This window comes from Acipenser ruthenus, unplaced genomic scaffold (genome assembly GCF_902713425.1).
Source record: "Acipenser ruthenus unplaced genomic scaffold, fAciRut3.2 maternal haplotype, whole genome shotgun sequence".
In the NCBI taxonomy this organism is placed as follows: domain Eukaryota; kingdom Metazoa; phylum Chordata; class Actinopteri; order Acipenseriformes; family Acipenseridae; genus Acipenser; species Acipenser ruthenus.
Genome location: NW_026708905.1, coordinates 3870 through 30418, shown reverse-complemented (window position 1 = coordinate 30418; position 26549 = coordinate 3870). Strand labels below are relative to the sequence as shown.

Here is a 26549-nt window from a genome sequence, read left to right as displayed (position 1 = left end):
TATATGAAATGCGATTCTATTTGTCATAATTTATTTAATCAAGTTCAACACTATTTTCCTCAGATATTGGTGAAATTGTGCTAGATATTTCACCCATTTGATTCCCCTCCTCAATGGAGGACTTCTCAAGTAATACTGTATGGGAGTTGCCATGATGCAGACTTCTGCAACACTTTGAACTTCAGTGGATACTTGAGTCGATAAAGAAAGTGTATATCACAACAAATAGGGCTAAAAGAAAACCAGTATGAAATGGGAACTTGTTTATGGTCCTGAAGATTAAATGTAAAGACTGCTGTAAGACTGTTAAATTAAAATGAGTCTTATTGCAGTCCAGGTTTAAATGTTGTATATACTGTACTGTATATCCTGTGTTCACAAAACTAAAGCTAAAGAGAACCCCCCCCCTCCCCCCCAGTCAACCCTCTATAATTTACATTAAGGGATGGATCTCAGAGTATAGAACCAGGGACCAAGAGGTGTAATTATGACTGGCTGTTGAGAGTAAGAGCCTAGCTGGAATACTGAGGTAAAGGAATACTGAGTCAAGCAGGCAAATGTTTTAGCCAATGTCTTTGTCAAGTACCAACATTGACAAAGGCATCATCCAGACTGTTTCTGTGCATGATTTATTCGACACACACGCACCCATCACAGAGCAACCTGCTTTACCTTGTGTTGGCTGAGGTGTGATAGAATCAAACTTTGTCTAAGAATTCAGCACAATTAAGGAAACCTTTAGATTCGTGTTTCTCAAATGCGACCACCAACATTTTTGGTTTGAGAACCCTTGCTTTAGAAAACTCTTATCTAAGAAAAAGTTTGTACTGCTGTATAGGGGACTTGTGTGGATTATTAGACATAGTTATATTCACATTGCATTCTCTTAGCCTACATTCTAGCTTTCACCTGTATGTGCTCTCCTAATCCCTATGGTCACCTGAAGGAGGTTTTCTAATTGGTCCTCCCATTACGATGACCACCTTTTCAAAATGCAAAAACGGAACACCTGACATTTCTTATGCTGGGGTATATTTACATATTTTTTAAACTTTTTTTTACTGTTTCCCCCGAAGAGCGGAGAGGAGTAATGATTAGTTGTAGTGATTGTGAGAGTAAAATGATTAGAAATGGAATCAGCATAACATATTTGTGAGTTAGTTTTTCCTTTAAGTCTGTTTCAAATAGGTTTATTTGTAGCTTTTATTGTTCTGGACTATTTGGCTGTCACTGTAGTTGCTGTTCTGTCTCTATGGCAGCGCGCTGTGTTTATTCATTTTGAAAAAGGGAAACTCAGGAAAGAACAGAAATGCAGCACTCTGACTGAAACTCTTAACAGCATGTTGATGCAGAGTTGTTATCGGCATGAGATGAGATGTCAGTGTGGTTCAGTTGTGCGTACCATGTGAAAGATTTCTGGGGGCGCTCCTGAATACATTTTTTTTATTGTTTTAACTGGCGAGCGAGCGAGTGTACGGCATTGCAAAATAATGCGTCAGGGGCGGTGATATGATGCGCTATAAACAGATAACCCGGTTCACCGCTGCCACCCCCGTGATGACTCGGGAGAGATGAAGACGGACTCATGCGTCCTCCGAAACGTGTGCGCTCAGCTGTCTGCTTCTTTTCACTCTGCAGGCCTGCCATGCAGCCACCTCAGAGCTACAGCGTCGGAGGACCATGCAGTTCTGGGCAAATTACAGGCAGGCCCGCAGGCGCCCGGCCAGTCCACAGGGGTCGCTGGTGTGACCTAAGCCCTCCCCCACCTGGGCGGCGTTCGGCCAATTGTGTGCCGCCACCTGGGAGCTCCCGTCCACGGTCAGCAGTGGAATAGCCTGGACTCGAACTGGTGACCTCCAGGCTATACTCCACGCAGAGTGTCTTTATTGGATACGCCACTCGGGAACCCCTCGTTTGTAAACTTTCTTATGTTCTATTTTTTGTGGGTCCAATGCCCTTGAAAAATTTGCACCTGGCACTTTGGAATACCTTGCCCTCTAAGTTGTAATATATGAACTGATTGGCTTGCTTTAAAAACACTTTTAAAACCCGGTGCTGTGACCTCGGTGCTGTATGCTATTACCTGCCTGTCTGGAGTGTGCTGTGACCTCTCGGTGCTGTATGCTATTACCTGCCTGTCTCGAGTGTGCTGTGACCTCTCGGTACTGTACACTACTACCTGCCTGTCTGGAGTGTGCTGTGACCTCTCGGTGGTGTATGCTATTACCTGCCTGTCTGGAGTGTGCTGTGACCTCTCGGTGCTGTATGCTATTACCTGCCTGTGTGGAGTGTGCTGTGACCTCTCGGTGCTGTATGCTATTACCTGCCTGTATGGAGTGTGCTGTGACCTCTCGGTGCTGTACACTACTACCTGCCTGTCTGGAGTGTGCTGTGACCTCTCGGTGCTGTACACTACTACCTGCCTGTCTGGAGTGTGCTGTGACCTCTCGGTACTGTACACTATTACCTGCCTGTATGGAGTGTGCTGTGACCTCTCGGTGCTGTATGCTATTACCTGCCTGTCTGGAGTGTGCTGTGACCTCTCGGTGCTGTATGCTATTACCTGCCTGTCTCGAGTGTGCTGTGACCTCTCGGTACTGTACACTATTACCTGCCTGTCTGGAGTGTGCTGTGACCTCTCGGTGCTGTATGCTATTACCTGCCTGTCTGGAGTGTGCTGTGACCTCTCGGTGCTGTATGCTATTACCTGCCTGTATGGAGTGTGCTGTGACCTCTCGGTACTGTACACTACTACCTGCCTGTCTGGAGTGTGCTGTGACCTCTCGGTGCTGTATGCTATTACCTGCCTGTCTGGAGTGTGCTGTGACCTCTCGGTGCTGTACACTACTACCTGCCTGTCTGGAGTGTGCTGTGACCTCTCGGTGCTGTATGCTATTACCTGCCTGTATGGAGTGTGCTGTGACCTCTCGGTACTGTACACTACTACCTGCCTGTCTGGAGTGTGCTGTGACCTCTCGGTGCTGTATGCTATTACCTGCCTGTCTGGAGTGTGCTGTGACCTCTCGGTGCTGTACACTACTACCTGCCTGTCTGGAGTGTGCTGTGACCTCTCGGTGCTGTATGCTATTACCTGCCTGTCTGGAGTGTGCTGTGACCTCTCGGTACTGTACACTACTACCTGCCTGTCTGGAGTGTGCTGTGACCTCTCGGTGCTGTATGCTATTACCTGCCTGTCTGGAGTGTGCTGTGACCTCTCGGTGCTGTACACTACTACCTGCCTGTCTGGAGTGTGCTGTGACCTCTCGGTGCTGTATGCTATTACCTGCCTGTCTGGAGTGTGCTGTGACCTCTCGGTGGTGTACACTATTACCTGCCTGTCTGGAGTGTGCTGTGACCTCTCGGTGGTGTACACTATTACCTGCCTGTATGGAGTGTGCTGTGACCTCTCGGTAGTGTACACTATACCTGCCTGTCTGGAGTGTGCTGTGACCTCTCGGTGCTGTATGCTATTACCTGCCTGTCTGGAGTGTGCTGTGATCTCTCGGTGGTTTACACTATTACCTGCCTGTCTAGAGTGTGCTGTGACCTCTCGGTGGTGTACACTATTACCTGCCTGTATGGAGTGTGCTGTGACCTCTCGGTAGTGTACACTATACCTGCCTGTCTGGAGTGTGCTGTGACCTCTCGGTGCTGTATGCTATTACCTGCCTGTCTGGAGTGTGCTGTGACCTCTCGGTGCTGTACACTATTACCTGCCTGTCTGGAGTGTGGTTTGAACCCTAGTCATGCAATTCTAACACTTTTCAGCTAAGGCTGTTTATTAACCAAGCATTGTTAATACACTGTTATTTCATAAATTTAACAAACATAAACCAACCTTAACGTAATCAGTATTTATAGTTATTACTGTGTATTATGTTACGGTAATATAAAGCATGACCAATGTATCAACAACTCTAGCAATGTAAAGGACGTACGTGTACTAATTAGATTACTTAAAATAATAATAATAATAATAATAATAATAATAATAATAATAATAATAATAATAATAATAATAATAATAATCTGGTGGTACTGTGGGTGTCACTCTTGCCAATCTGACACTGAGACAATCAAAGTACTTCATATATGCAACATTTGCCATTGTGTAATTTTGAACATGATACAGTATTTGACAAACCCAGGGTTTCTTCAGCACAATGGTAGCAGTTACAGTTCCTGTAAAGGAGATTAATGTAACGGACAGCGCCGTGTCAAAAGTGATGTCAGTTATTTTCTGCCCAGTCACACATTAGAGAGAGAGAGAGAGAGAGAGAGAGAGAGAGAGAGAGAGAGAGAGAGAGAGAGAACGGTGGTTTTGCCTCGGGCATCTACAAAATCATCCATTCCCAGTCTATGGTTTGGTACGTGGGTTTTCAAGAAAATAAAATGACAAGGAACTGAAGAAATAACACTGCCAGATCAAGAGCTAAAACAAAATGAAAATGTCAAGGCTGGACTGAAAGACGTAATCCTTCACTCTATTTATCTGTATCGTCCCCTTTTCCCTGATCTTCACTTTTCTTTTCTGACACTAATTAATTAACAGAAATAGCATTTCTCTTTTAAATTAATTTAAGTAGCAAGTTCCATACTAGTTAAAGCATGCTTACCTTGAAACTGGTTAAATCTGATGGTCCCCATCCGTTCTCCATTACGGAACATAACCTGGCCCTGGGAAGATAAAAACAAGAATATGACAGTCATACCAGAAATAATGGTACAAATATACTCAAGATTCACCTTCAGCCTCTCTAAAACTGGGGAAATACTGCATTTTGACTCCATAGCATGTTGACTCGAAACAATAATAATAATAATAATAATAATAATAATAATAATAATAATAATAATAATAATAATAAGACAAACATTGAATTTACAGCAGAAGGCACAGGTGTTGTTGTCCATCAAATCAACAGTACGAAGGTCATTCTTGAAATCAGGACTTAAAGGATGTGTTGCAGTAAGAATACCTCTGTTAAGAAAAGGGAACACGACTAAAGGCTAAAATATGCACAAGAGCACAGAAATTGGACTATGGAACAATGGTCAAAGGTGCTTTGGACTGTTGATGGAGGGACAACGACTCCTGTGCCTTCTGCCAGTTCTGTTGTCAATTCAATGCTTGTCTTCTTTCTATTCCTTAAGGATATTATCTTCAAGTATTGCTCATCATTGTTAGACAGCTTTTTGGGTCTTCCGATCCTGGGTTTGTCAATTACAGATGATGTTTCTCTGTACTTGTTGATTATGCTTCGGATACCACACCTTGAAAATCAAAGGAGGACACGGACAACATGCCCCACATGTCGACCTGTTAATATCCAATTTTAAATAACTTTAGCATAACAGAGGCAGAAGTGTTAAAGGGACTAAGAGCTCTTAAAATAAACAAATCCCCTGGGCCAGATGAGATCCTCCCAATAGTACTCAAAGAAATGAAAGAAGTTATTTACAAACCGCTAACCAAGATCATGCAACAGTCTCTTGACACGGGTTGTACCGTTAGACTGGAAAATAGCAAACGTAATACCGATCCACAAAAAGGGAGACAAAACCGAACCAGGTAACTACAGACCAATAAGCCTGACTTCTATTATATGTAAACTTATGGAAACTATAATAAGATCCAAAATGGAAAATTACCTATATGGTAACAATATCCTAGGAGACAGTCAGCATGGTTTTAGGAAAGGGAGATCGTGTCTAACTAACCTGCTTGATTTCTTTGAGGATGCAACATCGACAAGGGATAATTGCAAAGCATACTAAATGGTTTATTTAGATTTCCAGGAAGCTTTTGACAAAGTCCCGCATAAAAGATTAATTCTCAAACTGAACGCAGTAGGGATTCAAGGAAATGCATGCACATGGATTAGGGAGTGGTTAACAGGTAGAAAACAGAAAGTACTGATTAGAGGAGAAACCTCAAAATGGAGTGAGGTAACCAGTGGTGTACCACAGGGATCAGTATTAGGTCCTCTGCTATTCCTAATCTACATTAATGATTTAGATTCTGGTATAGTAAGCAAACTCGTTAAATTTGCAGACGACACAAAAATAGGAGGAGTGGCAAACACTGTTGCAGCAGCAAAGGTCATTCAAAATGATCTAGACAGCATTCAGAACTGGGCAGACACATGGTAAATGAAATTTAATAGAGAAAAGTGTAAAGTATTGCATGCAGGCAATAAAAATGTGCATTATAAATATCATATGGGAGATACTGAAATTGAAAAAGGGAACTATGAAAAAGACCTAGGAGTTTATGTTGACTCAGAAATGTCTTCCTCTAGACAATGTGGGGAAGCTATAAAAAGGCCAACAAGATGCTTGGATATATAGTGAAAAGTATTGAATTTAAATCAAGGGAAGTAATGTTAAAACTTTACAATGCATTAGTAAGACCTCATCTAGAATATTATGTTCAGTTCTGGTCACCTCACTACAAAAAGGATATTGCTGCTCTAGAAAGAGTGCAAAGAAGAGCACCCAGAATTATCCCGGGTTTAAAAGGCATGTCATATGCAGACAGGCTTAAAAAATTGAATCTATTTAGTCATGAACAAAGAAGACTACGCGGCGATCTGATTCAAGCATTCAAAATTCTAAAAGGTATTGACAATGTTGACCCAGGGGACTTTTTTGACCTGAAAAAAGAAACAAGGACCAGGGGTCACAAATGGAGATTAGATAAAGGGGCATTCAGAACAGAAAATAAGAGGCACTTTTTTACACAGAGAATTGTGAGGGTCTGGAACCAACTCCCCAGTAATGTTGTTGAAGCCGACACCCTGGGATCCTTCAAGAAGCTGCTTGATGAGATTCTGGGATCAATAAGCTACTAACAACCAAACGAACAAGATGGGCTGAATGGCCTCCTCTCGTTTGTAAACTTTCTTATGTTCTTATGTTCTTAAGTGATGCGAGCTATTTCAGTCAATGTTTTTCCTTCTTTATGCAAGTCAAAGGTTGTTATAATAATAGAAAACACTAGTGGAGGCTTTGAGTAAATTGTCGATGCTCATAATGCATCAGAGTAGAAAAATGGAACATGTCTAAGACTTTTGCACAGCAGTGTGTGTATATATATATATATATATATATATATATATATATATATATATATATATATAACAAAAATAACATGTGATCAAGTATGAGCTTCAAACACTGCAAGGTTGGTGAGGGTGCAGCTCAGTCTCCATGTCTATGTAATCTTTAGCACCTTTTTTAATACGGACTCTAAGATGTGCTGCTTTTGGCTGTGGACTATGCTAGATCAGATCACCAAACTCATCTCCCTTGTGACCGACACCAGAAGCAAACCCATGCTGAAACCACCCAGTCTGCTAATTTATTCATTTGACTTAATTGTGTGAATATTAAACACTGCATAATGAGGGAGAGATACACACAAGGAAATTAGTTAAAACACCAGGGCAGGTAATTTTGCATCCATTTTAATTTCAAAAGACAGAACGCTTTGAAGTCTTCGGCAGTGTTTATTTCTTTCTATGTTTTCCTCACAATAAATCTGCACAGCGGAAGTACATTAACATGTACCTGTCATAATAATTGCAGGTTTAGTGAAACTACAAGCAGATGTTGATACCCCTGGGCCGCTACAGCAGTGCTTTATAGTAGTCCCAGAGATCTTCTGTGGTTTGATACAAGGGATTGTGGGATAAACATAGGGAATTTCACTATTTTATTTCCGTCAGAACCACAACAATCTCACACACTTTGTATTTAGCTGACGATCATTAAGACTATTTTCACTCTCAGGTGAAACCACATTTTAAATGTATTTTCTGTTTTGCAGGTATTAGAACCACAGCAGAGCCTAGAACCCCACCAGAGCTCACATATAGTTCTAGACTGAGTGTGAGCCTCAAGGAGAGTCCTATTAAATACTGCTTTTATAGCGAGGTGCAATGTCATGCAATGTCATGATTAGGAGGCCTAATACAATGATGCCTATGGTATTGCTATTTGTGGATGACCCTTCGTGCTCCGCCATAAGGTCTATGGACAGGCTCCTGTGTTGTCCCCAGATTGTCTGACCATATGAGAAGACAGGTAGGACATATTTATTAACAAACACAGATGCAGGCTGTTGCTTCGTGCACTCTCTGACCTGACCTGTCTAAATCTATCAAATAATTTAGACAGTTGGGACTGACTCTAGCACTTAGGTATTTAATTGCATTCAAGCATGCTAGTTACAATCATTCAACACACTCCAAGTTGGATTACTCACTTTGAACACATTAATAAAAAAGAAACCATTTTCTTTGTATTTACAGGCAGAATAAAAAGGGTGTACAACATCAAATAATCAATGTGAGACTGAAGGGAATTGGGTTTTTCATTACAGCAAGCTTGCACAAGTGTTGAGAGCCTTACCTAGGTTGTGCCAGTATAAATATCCTAACTCCTTCCTAATCTTCCTCAGCTACAAGTGGTGTCGCACTTAGAAATAGAAATGCTGCAATGCTCAATGTAAAATCGGTCTTGTGATTCGTTTAAACATCATATTTACAAATATTCAGATCATTTTAACAGGCTGTATTCAAGGTGGCAGTATACTAGATATTATATGTTGTATAGTATGGTATTTTACTAGAGTAGTATACAAGAGGAGCACATTATATAACAGGCACACCTTATACAAGAAGTGCGTTTTATAGCTCAAGCATTGCAGTACTTTAAGTACTGTACTTATTTACTTTAATTGATTATTGTATGATTTGTAATTAACTTATTTTTTTTAAAAATAAGTCTTTAGAAACAGAAATAATAATAATAATAAAAAAAGAAAAAAAAAACATTAATGAACTAAATAATGTTATCCCATGAAGAACATATGCTAATACAGATACAGCTGTAGTCTCCATAGCTAAAGCTACCCTTAAGTGTAAGGTGGCCAGATGAAATACAAAGCAAACCATTCTAAATGTTTACCACAGTAAAAGCATGGGAAAACTGCAACATTATTGTGCAAATTTACAGTGACAAACTTTTATAAGGGATTGTCTGGAATACGTAAGCGATCCCTGCATGCTGCTGCAGACGGTTATTACCAGTTAACAGCTGCAGGTGTCTCGAGGCATGCTAATCAGCCCAATAAAACTGCTAATGTGTGCATCATTAACACAACTTCTTAAACAGCTTCCACTTCTGCCATATGTCTACATAGCACACAGAATCGTTAATTAATTCCATTATGCACCTGCATCTGCCATCAAAGCTAAATAAAGACAAACCTTTTTACAGACCACTATTTCTGTGGGGCATGCAGGCAATTGTGAATTATAAATATCATATGGGCGATACTGAAATTGAAGAAGGAATCTATGAAAAAGACCTAGGAGTTTATGTTGACTCAGAAATGTCTTCATCTAGACAATGTGGGGAAGCTATAAAAAGGCCAACAAGATGCTTGGATATATAGTGAAAAGTATTGAATTTAAATCAAGGGAAGTAATGTTAAAACTTTACAATGCATTAGTAAGACCTCATCTAGAATATTATGTTCAGTTCTGGTCACCTCACTACAAAAAGGATATTGCTGCTCTAGAAAGAGTGCAAAGAAGAGCACCCAGAATTATTCCGGGTTTAAAAGGCATGTCGTATGCAGACAGGCTTAAAAAATTGAATCTATTTAGTCTTGAACAAAGAAGACTACAGGGCGATCTGATTCAAGCATTCAAAATTCTAAAAGGTATTGACAATGTTGACCCAGGGGACTTTTTTGACCTGAAAAAAGAAACAAGGACCAGGGGGTCACAAATGGAGATTAGATAAAGGGGCATTCAGAACAGAAAATAAGAGGCACTTTTTTACACAGAGAATTGTGAGGGTCTGGAACCAACTCCCCAGTAATGTTGTTGAAGCTGACACCCTGGGATCCTTCAAGAAGCTGCTTGATGAGATTCTGGGATCAATAAGCTACTAACAACCAAATGAACAAGATGGGCTGAATGGCCTCCTCTCGTTTGTAAACTTTCTTATGTTTTCCTCTTATGTTCTTAGTCCTTATATACCATATGTTAATACCTATTATTAGAATTTCTGCAACTGAAGCTTTAAAATCTTCCGGGATAACAGCTAAAAAAATAAATAAAAATCTGCTAAGTACTAAGTGCCCTCAAATTAATATTTTTGGGCTGTTGATTTGTTTAAGTCATTTAGAATTAAACAAAACAAGCACACCTTTATGACCTTCATTTACAGAGGAGGTCAATAGCATCTGAAAATGTATATCTACAGTACAATACCCGGGCAGGTGAAAAACTAATTTTACTTTTAAGATTGTGTTTACTGATACGGGCACTGAAAAGAAAATGTGCTCAGTCTCCTTAACAAATACGTTTATTCTGGAGCAAAGCCTTCATAGTGCATCAAATAAGAGTTTTGATGTAGCCAAAGTAATGCACCAATTTCAAGAAGAAATGCCATTTTTACATCTCTTCAAATAAGCCAGTACTGAACAGCTACCACCCAGACTGGAAGACACTCAGTCATTCTGTCAAGAGGGCCATAGACTTGCAACACACCAGCTTGGGCAGGTGTGTTCTGAGAGGCAGGATGTCTGGTTTTCTAAAAACTGACAATTGCCTCCCTTGTCTTCTGGTATCTAATCAACCCCATCTCTGTGAAGACATACCTCTATACCAGCCAGTCCTGAGGTTTCATTAAAAAGCTGGGTCTTGCGCAGTAAAGAGACAGCAGCTTGCGCTAATCTGCCATTGTCTTAATGTAACATCCGCTGAAGGTGAAAACCTAAGACAGGGGCTACAATCAGTGGCAGGCAGACCATTGTTCCTTTTCACCAAAAATCTCTTGCACACTGCCCCTGCCTTGTGTCTGCAGAGACTATGCTACCCTGTGTGATGTCTGACACATCAATGAACCAGGATAACTAAGGGGATTGAGAGAGAGAGAGAGAGAGAGAGAGAGAGAGAGAGAGAGAGAGAGAGTGTTGCAAGCAGTAAGAAACATTGCCCTAATACCACATGCTGAAGGTCTTTAAATTTTACAAATCTTCAAGTTATTATTTATATTACTATCATTTAAACATGAGTGATTAAGCATACAATGCACAGTATTGTATGCAGTGGTACAGGCAAAAATAAATGGACATGATTGGGAATGTACTGTTTACACTCTATCTAGAAAATGTGCATCAATGCAGTGGTTTGACAGAGAAATTCAATTGAAGCTTAAACGGCATCCTTTTTTTTTTTACCTGTTACAATTCAACATAAAAAGGAATTTTATGTGTATTTTATGTGTAAATCAAGAAACAAAAGACAAGTATCCTTGCGATGCATTCGCCACCAAATGTATATGGGAATATAGACTGAAATAAATAAAGTGAGAAATTTAAGTCAATACTTCCCCCCTATGAATAGATGCACGGATTAATAGCAGAAACAGTCAAAGAATCTCCAGAGTGAAGAGCCAGATGGAAATAATGCTTGACAAGCTGGTGATCTGATGCTAAAATATTTACTTGCACACCTGTAACTCCTATTTTTATTGAAAGACATGTGCTGCTGAAGGCTGGCAGTGTCATATTTTTTTATGGATTTTGTGCTTTTGAAGACCTACCCATTATACGTTCAGTCATCACTTTTGCATCCCTCTTTTGCATCAAGACTTCCCCCTGTACTGTGCATACAGCTGATTGCTAGAGTAGTCCCTATATTGAGGGACAGACGATCTGGCTGGACTGGATAGCAGTTCATGGTACGATTGGATAATTACTGGAACAAGACAGAGCACAGGAGATCAAGGCTTTGGCCATGGAGAAGAGCAGTTTGCATACAGATTTGCGTAGTGATTTTTTTGCTGCCTGCTCCACATAGCTAGTGTAACAGACGGTGTTGGGTGATACACTGCCGTTACAGATTGTCATCCCCTGTCGGTGAGATGAGATGAGGTTAAAAGCTCTAAAACCATGAATACCAACGAGCCCAGCTTATTTATATTGTAGTTAAGACTCTCGCTTGCGGTGTGTGGGGTCGCCAGTTCACACTCAGCCTCCGCTCTGTTACACTGGCAAGTAGGCCTCTGGCTCCAGCTAATGAGGTACTCAGTCAGATAAGAAAAGTATCCTCCTGCAGTTAAACATAGGGGACTAAACAAGGAAATGTGTATGTGGCCTCATGCTGAACAATCCTGTGTCTTGTGACTAAATTATTCAGTAATCCACAAAAGAATGTGGATCAAGATTCAAATCACAAGTCTGCCACACCCTAATGTCTTAAACCCTGTAAGCCATGCAGTCTGCACAGGAAGATTACACTTCCTCTGTTGGTCATTATAATCATTGGGGGAACCTCCAGCAAAGAGTTAATGAGTGAGTTCCAGTAAGGGGTTCACGATAGAAATAGTCTTCTAGACTTCATGAACTGGAAATGTGTACTGAAAATGTGTGAACATGAGAAGGCCAGTCTGGTTCTTACTGCAAATAAGACCAGCCAGTTTTTATTTTTTTATTTTTTATGGGACACTTAAAATTGGACTCGCACATCTTGTTTTCTTTGCTACCCAGGCACTTGTCGAATTTAAATGAAGCTTGCTTTCATATTCAAATCGCTTGTGTGTTATTTGTGCAAATGAAGTGCTGTTTTTCCTATTACTATTTTGGTTGTAATCCAAGCAGCAGGCATTAAGGTTTTTTGTGTACGTGAGTGGCCAGGTCTGTAGGTTTTTAACCTTGGAGTCACCCTGGACCCCTGCCTCTCTTATTCCCAGCACATCTCCACTCTGGCACGCACTTGCAGATTCTTCCTGAGCAACATCCGAAGAATCCGACCCTTCCTCACCAACTATGCTACCCAGCTCCTGGTCCAGGCCCTGGTACTCTCCCGCCTAGACTACTGCAACTCCCTCCTGGCTGGCCTCCCTGCGTCCGCCACCCGTCCGCTCCAGCTCATCCAGAACTCTGCTGCTCGCCTGGTGTTCTCTCTACCTCGCTTCGCCCACGCTACTCCACTACTCCGCTCGCTCCACTGGCTCCCGATCACCGCTCGCATCCAGTTCAAGACTCTTGTACTAGCCTACAGATGCCTTGATCAGACTGCACCCAGCTACCTCCAGACCCTCATCTCTCCCTACACCCCCACTCGACCTCTCCGCTCCGCCTGCACTAGAAGACTGGCTCTACCTCCGCTACGCTCCCCTGCCTCCCGAGCCCGCTCCTTCTCCACCCTTGCTCCGCAGTGGTGGAACGACCTTCCTACAGATGTCAGGACTGCCCAGTCCCTGACCACATTCCGGCGCCTCCTTAAGACTCACCTCTTCAAAGAGCACCTGTAGAACTCCTCTGTTGTATCCTGGGACACTATCACCCTTCATTTAAATATGCTTTATTTTGCTCTTATCTGCCCCCTATTTTACTGCATTTAATCCTGTACCTCAGAATATTGTAATCTCCCAAGTGTTTAATCTGTAGTATTTTGTACTTAATCATATCCTGATGTAACTATCACTACTTAATCATATCCTGATGTAACTATCACTATTATCTGCTGTATTATTGAATTGTGGTTTGTCACACTTGAGAATTATTGTATTTCTTGTTCTTATTGTATGACTTATATTGTAACACTTGAATGTATTTGTATTTGCTTGCGATTGTAAGTCGCCCTGGATAAGGGCGTCTGCTAAGAAATAAATAATAATAATAATAAAGTCTGGAGGGTTGTTAAAACAGCTGAAACTGATGTAAATATACATATAGTGGTTTTAATTAAATATATAACAGAAACAGATTGATAGATGCCTTCTAGTTCTTCCCGGCATGAGCCAGCCTTACAGGGCCCGACGCAGGGGAAGATGTTGCTCTTATTACAGCAGCCTCACACGAGAGGTGAAAGAGTACGGAGAGTGAGAAGCCTACAGCATAGAGCACTCTGCACTGTGAACTGACAGCAGGGTTCTGCATTATCACTGCCTGGGCCCTCTCACTGACCTGGAATACACTCCTTGCCTTTCTGTTTCTCAGTAATCTCTCCATTCCCTCTTAAAGCCACTTATCTTGGTGATTTACTAATTGGTTACAGGCATTCAACATATTTTACTGTTTACACTTTTAAGAAATACCTAAAACATTTTTAAAATCATGTTATTCTCAATTTTTCATGAAAACATTTTATACATTTTGCATCCTGGTAGTACACTGTTGTCTTCTATCACATTGCAGAGAAACTACTAGTTTTAAGTTTTTTTAAGTGAGTTAATTCCAACATAAATACCTTACAAAGCTGATTGGAAAACAATACACCTTTGATCAGCCATTGTCAAACAATCTTATGCATGTAGCCATCCAAAACAACTCCTATCTAAAAAAGTGTACTTACTGTCACACCAAGGAAGTTTGTCTCGTTCATGACATCCAGGACGATCTCTCCAAGCTCCTTATTGGTATAGTCATAGTCCTGGATCTTCTTGTGTCCTTTCTGTCTCAGAATTGCCATGACCCTTGTCAACGTCTTGGCAATCACCCAGATCCCATCATAAGCAAAGCCGTGAAATTTGCTGGACTCCAGGCCTTTCTGCAGCCTCCTCCTGTTATACTCTGCCTCGTACTCTTGTGGAGTCTACAGAAAAAAACAAAAACCTTTTGTAATGTTGTTGGGAGTCATAGTTGAGAGACTGTGCTATTTTTTAATTTTTTCTTTCCAAGATGCAAGTGCTATAAACATGTGTTACAAAAATCTCTGAAATAGAAATGTGTACCATAAAACCAGTTTATATGAAACGAACAGCTTATTATCGCAGTGACAACAAGTGTAGGTTACACACAGGTTTAACTTTACAATGCGATATATAACTACAAAGTTACAACAATATTCTTAAATTAACCTTATTCCTAATTACACATGTTAAGTGATTGCTTGTTTGCAAATCTTACATGGTGGTTCTTAGCGTGCATACTGATTGTATTTTAAGAAACTGCATGTAAAACAATGAGATGCTTAAAGTTGTTAAAGAAACAGAATCGTCAATCCAATTCCCAATAGTGAACCGTGTTGGATGCTACCCACCCTCCCTGATACTCCTCTGGTCTGTTTGGTGCTGAGCGGTTCGAAATCCACGCTGATGTAGCCCTCCATAGCCATGAGAAGTTTCTTGGTGGTGCAGTTGGTGGAGTTGGCCTGCTCCCACCAGTTCCCCTGATACCAGCCTGGAATAACCCACTGGTACTTACTGCCATACATGTTCAGGTTGTACACCTGAAGAGACACACACAATATATACATGTAGGTCAGGTTGCACTAGTGAGCACACAGCTCACTTTTGTAAGTACTACATTGCAGCTCATTCAGAGCAGCTGCACAGAAATGCAATTAGAAATGACCATGCAAAGCATAGGTTCAGCCAACTGAAAAGCACTCATTTAAATGGTACCATACTGTATGCATATTCCCAATTTCAATAATTGAATAGGTGATTTAGAACTATAGGGCTTGTTAAATACTCATTTAAATGGTACCATACTGTATGCATATTCCCAATTTCAATAATTGAATAGGTGATTGAGAACTATAGGGCTTGTTAAATACTTATTTATTTTGATTTATTTTTAAGCAATCAAACCCCAAGTAATGCAAAAGGCCTCCAAGCTGAATCTGCAACATATTGATATGAGTTATGCAATATTCTGTGGCAGAGGGAATAACAGATATTACAGAAAAAGGGTATTAAATAAAGAATAGAGTTTACAAAACAATCCAGGTAATTGCAGGTCGTTTCCAAAAAAAAAAACTGCTGCCTGCTAATACAGGATATTCATAATTGAATCACACATTATTACATATGGTCTTTTTTATTAAAAGTTAAGCAATTCTTTAAATAATATTAAATAACATAATAAAATACAGCTATACTTCAAATTGAATATAGACTTACACATTATTAACAACAAAGTGTTCAGATTGTTAAAAAAAAACCAACAGACAATGTCAGAGGTCTGACAGAGTTGATGCTTTAACTGTTTATAATAAAGGGTCAATGGCTCATAAAGTGATACTGGTATAACTAATTTGTAGTACACATTACCCAGAACTTCAGCTTCACAGCACATCACAGTACAGTACAGTATATGTAATTTAGCACAAACTGTACAGCTGTTCATGCATTAATTAGGGTCCACAGGAATCTGGAAACTGCAATACTTGTCACCCACACACGTGATGTTCTCATGCCACATAGTGTATAGAGCAATGCTTTAGACAGGGAGGCCAGTAATTACCCCCTTCATACATGCAGCCTGATAAAAGCAGGTGCTAAAAACCTTCATTTTTTTGCAGACATCTGCTTCAATGTTGTTAATACATTAGACTATTGTTTTTATAATGCAGAGAATATACTTGTTATTAACTCTTTAAGGTGTTCTGGCCAGCATGTTAAAACAATTTGGATTACCCCGTATTTCTCCTTGAATCAAACAAGTGTGTAGCTGCAAAATGTGAATTTAGAAGCTGAGCAGTGTTGCTGTCCATTAGTTACTGGGTTAGACTGTTAGTTTTTGTAACAAAACATAATACTTCTGGGACACTTTATATTCCTGATTTGCTATTTTCTTTTTAGCGATTTGATCATTGTAACTTGCTGATTGCTGGACTACCAAAATCCCGTCAAAAGTCTCAATTCATTCTGGATTCTGCTGCCCCAGTCTTGACTCATAGCAGGTCTAAAGAGCCCATCACACTTGCCTGGAGAAATCTTTATGGGCTTCCTGTAGCCTTTGTCTTTTTGAACTTTAAGATCCTTCATGGGCTATCTTTTCAGTACCTTTCAGTCATGATGCCTAAGTAAGTCCCAGCTCATTCTCTACGGTCTGCAACTGCATTATAATAAAGTGAATGGCAATCACATGGTTTAAATGGGCGTTGATTGCATAGTGTGTATAGGGCATTTATCCAGGGAGAAATGAGGAGGGGCCATTAACCCAATTTTTATCGTGGATACACCCGCAAGTGAAGTTGATGTTTCAACTTGTTTTTGTTGGAAACAGAACCCTCCTCCTCATCTCCTAACTTCATTATGGTACTATAATGGAGTCCCCTATGACAGATAGAGCTGTATCCTGTATATATTACTCCCACAGCCACCACTGGGGGATCCAGAATTAAAAGAGCAGAACATCTGTACAATGATTAAGAGAAGTGTGCTAACTGCAGGATTTTTTTTTTTAATTATAGCAATAACATCTTGGTGAGATAATTGTGTGTGTGTGTATGTGTATATACACAGTGCTCCCTCGCTATAAGGCTCTCAACATTTCTACAGTAAATACAATTCCGGTGTTGTTCAAACTGTAAACAACTTCTCAGTCTAACTTCCGTTTCTGTCTCTCCCTTTTGATACAGTATCTGAACTGAAGAAAAGCTGCGCTGGCACATTATAACACAGACATCTTATTCAGCATTCATTTTATAACTAAATATATATTAGGCCTATTACGTGGTTATCTTTCCTAATGTATTTACTTTTTTGCTAAGAGAGGAGCTGTGGCTTTTTCCGGGATTCGAGACGCTTCAGCCCCGCTCTCTGGCACCTGAACCTGGGACCAGCTCATTCCCTCTTCCCCTCTCCTGACCCGCTCTCCTTCTCGCACTTGGTTTGCTTGTCTGTCGCTTCAAACTGAACATCCGCCATTTAGCCAGGCTATTTATAGTTTAAAAACTGGTAATTAAAATGATGCATGAGTGGGAATGTTACCTTTTTTTCTGTAAAAAATATAGTGTTGATTACATGGTGCTTTATGCATGGTTAATTCACGGAAAGTTACATGTTTGCTTCACTATATGTGCATTATAGAGAGGGAGTTATTTTTTGTATTTTAGTCAGATGTGTGTTGCTATGTGTCCCGCAGCGTCCCCCTCTCCCGTTTATAACGCTCTTCGGTTATAACGCTCATATTGTGTGTCTCCCGAGGCCAGCGTTATAGCGAGGGAGCACTGTATGTATATACAACAAGAATACATTTATAAAATACGGGATACAAAAAGGTAGCATATATAGAGCTAATGGTGACACATAGATTAGGATCAATTAAGTGTTAATGTCTGTGACAGGACGGCTCCACTCCCATCTCTCACAATCGCTTGTCATGAACACCCACACCAAACAAGGAGAGCTGCAGGCTTTTTATACATGTGACCATTTTAACAATAAATTAATCAGTCCGGAGATGGTCAAGTTCTGCACGAGTTTCAGTGGATGGGTTTCTAATCCCATCCACGCTGCCATACATGATAACAAACACCCGTTGTGTTTTTAAATTAACCCAAAATGCATTTAAATAATACACCAATAACAAAACATACTCGTTTTAAATAAAGACAACCACATACATTTTAAATCATAATACATTGTGTTTTACCTAAACACAATATACTTTTAAATAACACAAGATACAAACACCCGTTTTAAAATATACAATGCATTTTCCCATCACCAAACAATATATTTATTTACAGGCAGGGCTTGACTTGCCCCCTTTAATTATGTGCAGGGCTTTTTCTCCTGCCCTGCCACAATGAAGTGAAGCTGAAACTGAAGCAAGTAAACAGTACAGTATATGAATTCAACATTGCGAAGAACTGGCTTAACCATTTATTTTGACGCCAGTAAATAGTGACCCATAACGGAGGACATTTGATTTTCTACAGTATGCAATGATCATGTATGTTGGTTCTCTATACCAGCATAAAGTGAAGGTGGTGGTCTCAGTGCTTCTATTCACCTATACAATATATCATACTGTAAATACACAGCAATTTCAGATTTAAACATGCAAGCTATCAATAGTTTCTAGTAGCCCTTCAATGTTCAGAACAGTTTGCTCGGTAACAGCAAAGATATACATTTTAACTGTACATGGAATTGTGCATAAAACCTTAACTAGAGACTCAACAGGATCTCTAATATATATGGTACACAAATATATTTCAAACAAAAACTATACGTTTAAATGTATACATAGATGGTGTAGTTGTACCTGTCAGCTAATAATGTGTTTCCAGATGTATACAGTGCCTCATGTAAAGCCCTCCATCTCACATTTATAATCCTGAAGATAGAGCAATGCTCATAGAACAATAGTATTAGCCAGCAAACCTATAATCTTACTGTCTTTGTCTCTGCCATATTCAGAATCTTCTTTTCCAGCACTGAATAAAGGGAAGCTATTCCCACCTCAGTGCAAGTAAACTGAACCTTGGGCAGCTTGTTGAAGTCATTCATTCCCTATTTTTACCAGGGAGTTTCTTTAAAACACAACAAAATACAATCCCACAATCCCCTAGTGACCATTTGATGTGGGTCAAGAACCTCTGAGGTTGACCACGTTGGAAAAAATGATGAAACATGTTTTTGATGGCCTGGGCCGGCCCCTGTCCACAGTGGAAATGAGACATTAGACGACACGCTAGGGACAGCGTAAAGGTGATACATTTAAGAGCTTTTCCAGAGTACAGACTTCACTGCACTGACTGGTTCTATATCCCTTCAGAACTGAAACACCTTGCACACACATCAAACCTGTCCTGCCATGGCTGTCTGTATCATATGCAGTATTTTTGTGCAGCCCTTTTAAATACATACTGTAACCGAGTTTCACCCACTCGCGTTCGTTTGCCCCTTTAAGAACGTAGTCCTGACACACAGAATTGAAGTTTTAGCGCTGAAGCGCACTTTTAATAATACAAAACAAACAAAAACAAAATAAATATCTAGCTCCTCTGGAGCACTAACTAAACTTCCAGGAACAGCCCTGCCTAGCCCAGGACAGCTAAGCTAAACATACAGTTTAACAAAAAACACACAAGTACACACAGTACCTCTTCCTGCTTCCTTTTACTCAGCAGCCCGAATGATTTGGCTGTGGGGATTATATTCCCCACAGAAACAGATATAGGCAGTTGGCACCAATTTACAATAATTGCCAACTGCCAATAGAATTAACCAAACAATTAAAACATGTTTGCACGTGTTTTTGGCAGGAAGGATTTTTAACCCCCTCCCTGCCTTGCTACACATCCACCCCCTTGTCTTTTTAAGAAACAGGCCATACTACAGCCACCTCCCTCCACCCTTAAAGGAACCACCCGCCCTCAAGTCCCATCTCTTTGGTCTTCGCCCTCTTCCACGGGGGGGCTTGAGGGTCGGGTCAGTCTTTCCTCCGGAACCCACAGGAAGGGACCATGAACCGCAACGAGGGGACTCCACCGAGGTAACAGGGGCGACTGGTGCGCCGACCGGAGACCTGGTTGGGAGGTGCAGCAGGCAGAGGTCCAAGGCTTGGCACCGGCGAAGCGACCTCTGAACCACCAGGGGGAGCCCAAGCAACGTCTGCCGAATGTGGCTCGATGTCTGGGGTTGCAGGGGGAGCACAGTGGGGGACCAGGCGGGGAACTGTGCCTGGTGAAGTACACTCCTGAACTCTAGGTCCAGTGATGGGAGGTCCAGAACCCTCACCAGGATGTCCTGGGAGCATGGGGGCAAGGGACCATACTGACCGCCGCCGGACGAGCTTTCAGGGTTGGAGGCTGGAGCTGTGGTGGAGGTGCGCTCTTCACCTTCTCCCCCTTGATTGTAGCTTCTGGCTCCAGAGATGACAACAACTCCACCTCCTCTGGCTCAGGAGACAGAAGAGCTTCTCCCTCTGGGGCTGGAGACAGCGGAGGCTTCTCTCTTTGGGGCTGGAGACAGCGGAGCTTCTCCCTCTGCAGCTGGAGACAGCGGAGCTTCTGCCTCTGCACGTGGAAACAGCGGAGCTTCTACCTCTCGGGCTGGAGACAGCGGAGTTTCTACCTCTGCAGCTGGAGACAGCAGAGCTTCTCCCTCTGCAGCTGGAGACAGCAGAGCTTCTCTCTCTGGGGGCTGGAGACAGCTGAGCTTCTCCCTCTGGGGCTGGAGACAGCGGAGCTTCTACCTCTCGGGCTGGAGACAGCGGAGCTTCTCCCTCTCGGGCTGGAGACAGCGGAGCTTCTCCCTCTGGGGCTGGAGACAGCGGAGCTTCTCCCTCTGCAGCTGGAGACAGTGGAGCTTCTCCCTCTGCAGCTGGAGACAGCAGAGCTTCTCCCTCTCGGGCTGGAGACAGTGGAGCTTCTCCCTCTGGGGCTGGAGGACAGCAGAGCTTCTCTCTCTGGGGGCTGGAGACAGTGGAGCTTCTCCCTCTGGGGCTGGAGGACAGCGGAGCTTCTCCCTCTGGGGCTGGAGACAGTGGAGCTTCTCCCTCTGGGGCTGGAGACAGCGGGAGCTTCTACCTCTGCAGCTGGAGACAGCGGAGCTTCTCCCTCTGGGGCTAGAGACAGCGGAGCTTCTACCTCTCGGGCTGGAGACAGCAGAGCTTCTCCCTCTGCAGCTGGAGACAGCGGAGCTTCTCCCTCTGGGGCTGGAGACAGCGGAGCTTCTCCCTCTGGGGGCTGGAGACAGCGGGAGCTTCTCCCTCTGGGGCTGGAGACAGCGGAGCTTCTCCCTCTGGGGGCTGGAGACAGCGGAGCTTCTCCCTCTCGGGGCTGGAGACAGCGGAGCTTCTACCCTCTCGGGCTGGAGACAGCAGAGCTTCTCCCTCTGCAGCTGGAGACAGCGGAGCTTCTCCCTCTGGGGCTGGAGACTGCGGGAGCTTCTCCCTCTGGGGCTGGAGACAGTGGAGCTTCTCCCTCTGGGGCTGGAGACAGCGGAGCTTCTCCCTCTGGGGCTGGAGACAGCGGAGCTTCTCCCTCTGGGGCTGGAGACAGCGGAGCTCTCCCTCTGGGGCTGGAGACAGCGGAGCTTCTCCCTCTGGGGCTGGAGGACAGCGGAGCTTCTACCTCTGCAGCTGGAGACAGCGGAGCTTCTCCCTCTGGGGCTGGAGACAGCGGAGCTTCTCCCTCTGGGGCTGGAGACAGTGGAGCTTCTCCCTCTGGGGCTGCAGACAGCGGAGCTTCTCCCTCTGGGGCTGGAGACAGTGGAGCTTCTCTTGCCAACTCCCACTTCTGGAGCAGCAGCTCCAGCTCTGTTGGCTCCCGCTCCTTTATTTCCAATGGGCACAACCCTAGCTCCTGTCTTTGCCTCTCGTTCGCCTCTGCTGTCTACATTTGCTTTTGTCTTGTGCAGCAGTAATTTCTTTTGATCCTCTCAATCAACTTCTTTAAATCTTCCAATTCTTTTCTTTTTGGGGTCTATAGGGACGCCCAAGCATGCTGCCACCATATGTAACCGAGCTTCACTAACTCGTGTCCGTTTGCCCCTTTAAGAACGTAGACCCGACACATAGAATTGAAGTTTTAGCGCTTAGCCGCACTTTTAATGATATGAAAATAAACAAAAAGAAAATAAACACCTAACTCCTGTAGAATGCTAACTAAACTTTCAGGAACATCCCTGTCTAGCCCGGGACAGCTAAGCTGTTTGCCCGACACAAAAAACAAAACACACAGTTTATCAAAACACACACGAGTACACACAGTACCTCTCTTGTGACAGCTTGGCAGCAGGGTACACACCTTCCTGCTTCCTTCTACTCAGCAGCCCCAAATGATTTGGCTGGTGGGGATTATATTTCCCACAGAAACAGATATAGGAAGCTGGCACCAATTTACAATAGAATTAACCAAACAATCCAAACACGTTTGCACATGTTTTTGGCAGGAAGGATTTTGAACCCCCTCCCTGCCTTGCTACAATGCATTTTAAAGATAATGATACATACATAATTTTGCTAAATGCTGCACAAGATGCATCTGCCGTACTTCTAGAAGTCATCACTGAAATGCCTAATATAAGACTTAGGAGCTACTGTCCGCAGAAAGGCTGTTATGCCAAATACGAAGGCAATTACTAATTACTCAAAAGAGAGAGAAAACTGTCCATGCAATCATATCTGAAAACAACTCAACGATAATAAGAACTAATTTAGTTCCTCACACTATATTTTGTGGAAAAAGAATGTACAATAAATTCGAAAGCCAGGTGCATCAAAAAATGTAAAATAAATAAATAAATATAATCATGACTTTCCATCTTTCATTCTTCAGTAATTATCGTAAATCCACCCACAGGGATCCATCACTTGACTTCAGCTGCTGTTCTGAAGCAGCACAATAACAGCAGTGTCGTCATTATGTACATTTCAGGTATCTGTACTTACACAGCAAAAGACTTTCGCTGCCAGGTTCTCATCAAACTGCCCAATAATTATCCGGACATCGTTATCCTGCAGAAGACAAAGAAATAATATATATATATATATATATATATATATATATATATATATAGAGAGAGAGAGAGAGAGAGAGAGAGAGAGAGAGAGAGAGAGAGAGAGAGAGAGAGTTAAAAACAAAAACAAGAAAGCACCTCCAGGAAATTCTGCCACATCTGTCTCACAATATGATGCCAAAGAAGAGTGAGCCACTCATCAATTAGACTTGTTGGGCACTGTTTCAATATGAATAAAATGAGCATGGCGTCAATGATCTTGTACTGGGAACTACTATCGAGAAGGGACACTTGAGAGGGCTGCAGTCCAAGTGCAGTCTGAAGGGGTACTTGGTTTGGCCCTGAGAACACTTAACAAAATGGCACTGCTGAAAAGAGTGAGGGGACTCGTGTTAGAGGTGAGAAAAGTAACCCTGAACGACTGTATGAATGTTACGGTGAAGCCTGTGCAGGTACTTAGGGAAAGTGTAGAGAAGGTTAAGAAGTACAGTGAGGGGAAGAGCTGTACTCGCTGTGTGGGGTGGTTTCTGTGTTTAAACCAAGCCTCATTCATCTTGGTTTAAATAGTGTGTTGCACAGTTATTATTTTTGCAGTTTTTTTCCATTTGTTAAAATATCCTCCTTGATCTGGAATACCACATACGGAAAATAAATATATTTTTAATATATGGAATTATATATTTTTTAAAACCTGAAATGTATTTATAATATATTTTCTTAAAAATGACATGTTGCTTAAATATATTTATAATATACTATAAATGTATTTTGTAAATCAACATATTCATATTTATACATTTTATTTTTCTAAATTATATTCAAAATACATTGTAAAATATGTTGTAAATAAATATATTCACATAAATATATTTAAAAGTGTATGCAGTGTTTTCAAACAATATATTTATATATTGCATATAATGGGAGACTGCGACGGTCAGGCAGCACTAAATTTAAAACAAGAAGGCTTCATAAGTTTATCCACGTTCAGCAGATAAAAACACAGACACTGTGATTTTAATTCGGTAAATAAGTTTATTCTTGACGGAACAAATATGGTCGTTAATCAATCTTTCTGCAGATACCAAAGTGTTACAGATACCTCATAAAAAATAACTGGGCTAAGCCTATATTTAGAAGAAAAAAAAGAGGTCAATAACAATCAAGGACACAATAGGCTGTTCATATTTTAAGTCACCTTATATTTAAACTGTATGCTCACCAATATGAAAAAAAGAATGAAATTGCAAAAATGTATTTCCGTTTTTTTTTACTTTCATAGCTCTATTTTCAGCAACAATTCCATAGCTATTAATGAATTTGTCGATTCTTCCTGAGCAACATCCGAAGAATCCGACCCATCCTCACCAACTATGCTACCCAGCTCCTGGTCCAGGCCCTGGTACTCTCCCGCCTAGACTACTGCAACTCCCTCCTGGCTGGCCTCCCTGCGTCCGCCACCCGTCCGCTCCAGCTCATCCAGAACTCTGCTGCCCGCCTGGTGTTCTCTCTGCCTCGCTTCGCCCACGCTACTCCACTACTCTGCTCGCTCCACTGGCTCCCGATCACCGCTCGCATCCAGTTCAAGACTCTTGTACTAGCCTACAGATGCCTTGACCAGTCTGCACCCAGCTACCTCCAGACCCTCATCTCTCCCTACACCCCCACTCGACCTCTCCGCTCCGCCTGCACTAGAAGACTAGCTCTACCACCGCTACGCTCCCCTGCCTCCAAAGCCCGCTCCTTCTCCACCATTGCTCTGCAGTGGTGGAATGACCTTCCTACAGATGTCAGGACTGCCCAGTCCCTGACCACATTCCGGCGCCTCCTTAAGACTCACCTCTTCAAAGAGCACCTGTAGAACTCCTCTGTTTGTATCCTGGGACACTATCACCCTTCATGTAAATGTGCTTTATTTTGCTCTTATCAGCCCCTATTTTACTGCATTTAATCCTGTACTTCAGAATACTGTAATCTGCCAAGTTTTTAACCTGTAGTACTTTGTATTTAATCACATCCTGATGTAACTATCACTATTTAATCATATCCTGATGTAACTATCACTATTACCTGCTGTATTATTGAATTGTGGTTTGTCAAACTTGTACTTTACTTGAACAAAAGTTATTGTATTTCTTGCTCTTATTGTATTACTTGTATTGTAACGCTTGAAATGTTTTTGCTTACGATTGTAAGTCGCCCTGGATAAGGGCGTCTGCTAAGAAATAAATAATAATAATAATAATAATAATAATAATTTCTAATTGGAAGCAGCAGTTTTTTTAAACGTTTCATAGTTTCAGAAGAACAATGTTAGCAGGTCTACAGAGAAGCAGCCCAAACACCTGTTGTAATGCAAACAGCCTTTTAGCATATGTTGAAAGCTTTTCATTTTTACAAAATGATGATATATTCTGTTATGTTTAAAGATAGTAGTTATTTTTAAGTGACATTGCGGAATTCCAGTCCCTTCTTATTTATTTGCTTCATATCTGTTTGGTGGAACACATGCAAAATATGGTGCGTGTCCAGGCACTTTACATTATGTAATATATTGTGACTACATTATATAATACATGTTTAGTAAATATATTGAATAATACATTTCTAAAAAATACATGGACAATATAATTGATATATTGTTACCTGAAATTATATTTTAAATATATTTAAAATATGTTTAAGCAAATACATTGTAAATATATTTTCCATGTGATGAAAATGTAATATGTTAAATATATTTTATATAACGTTACATACATAATACATATATTTTTCCATATATTTTATCATTCCCAAAGACTATTTGTTTTATATGAATAATATGTTTACAAAAATATATTTAAAATACATATTTTTTTAGTATGGGTGGTGTTCAGCTTCTGATTAATAACATTGTGCCAAACTGGCATTTGAGCCTGATAGCTCTGGTATCCAGTCACATGTGCTCAAAGATAGAACTGATAGCATGCTGTTGATTTGTCAAAATACGTTGCCTCGGATAACTTGTTTTAAAGAGGGACCCAGGAAACAAGGAGTAAACAGATGCATTTACACCATTCATTAACAAAAATATATTTATTTGTCAATTAAATATTTTCTAATCAGATATTTAAATTTACTATATGTAGGTAAGCTGCATTTGAAATATCTAATGGCAACTGAATCCAAAAAACAGGAGCCTTGCACATTAAAAAGCTGTCTGGCCTATCGCTGTTCTCATAGGGGAAGCTTTCTGCTTTAGCTGAGTCTATATTAAAGTGTAGTACTTTCTCTACATAGTTTGTGGTGATTTCTCAATTCAGTCTGGTCTGTAA

General features: G+C 41.4%; 2 protein-coding genes across 2 annotated transcripts; one reads left to right on the top strand and one right to left on the bottom strand.

Moving 5' to 3' along the window:
* Positions 1 to 2145: 2145 nt before the first annotated feature.
* On the top strand, positions 2146 to 3744 carry LOC131736708 (keratin-associated protein 10-6-like; the record flags this gene model as incomplete). The annotated part of the gene is made up of 2 exons (XM_059021947.1): positions 2146 to 3415; positions 3606 to 3744. Coding segments are annotated over 2 exons (1409 nt in total), but the record flags the coding sequence as incomplete, so codon positions are not given.
* A 303-nt stretch (positions 3745 to 4047) lies between these two features.
* Positions 4048 to 23226, bottom strand: LOC131736707 (gamma-aminobutyric acid type B receptor subunit 2-like). Its single transcript, XM_059021946.1, has 5 exons — positions 23165 to 23226; positions 15069 to 15257; positions 14382 to 14621; positions 4617 to 4677; positions 4048 to 4067 (listed from the first exon to the last, which is right to left on the bottom strand). Exons 2-5 carry the CDS (start codon positions 15240 to 15242, stop codon positions 4048 to 4050), a joined length of 495 nt encoding a protein of 164 aa, XP_058877929.1. The 5' UTR covers positions 15243 to 15257; positions 23165 to 23226.
* Positions 23227 to 26549: the final 3323 nt, after the last annotated feature.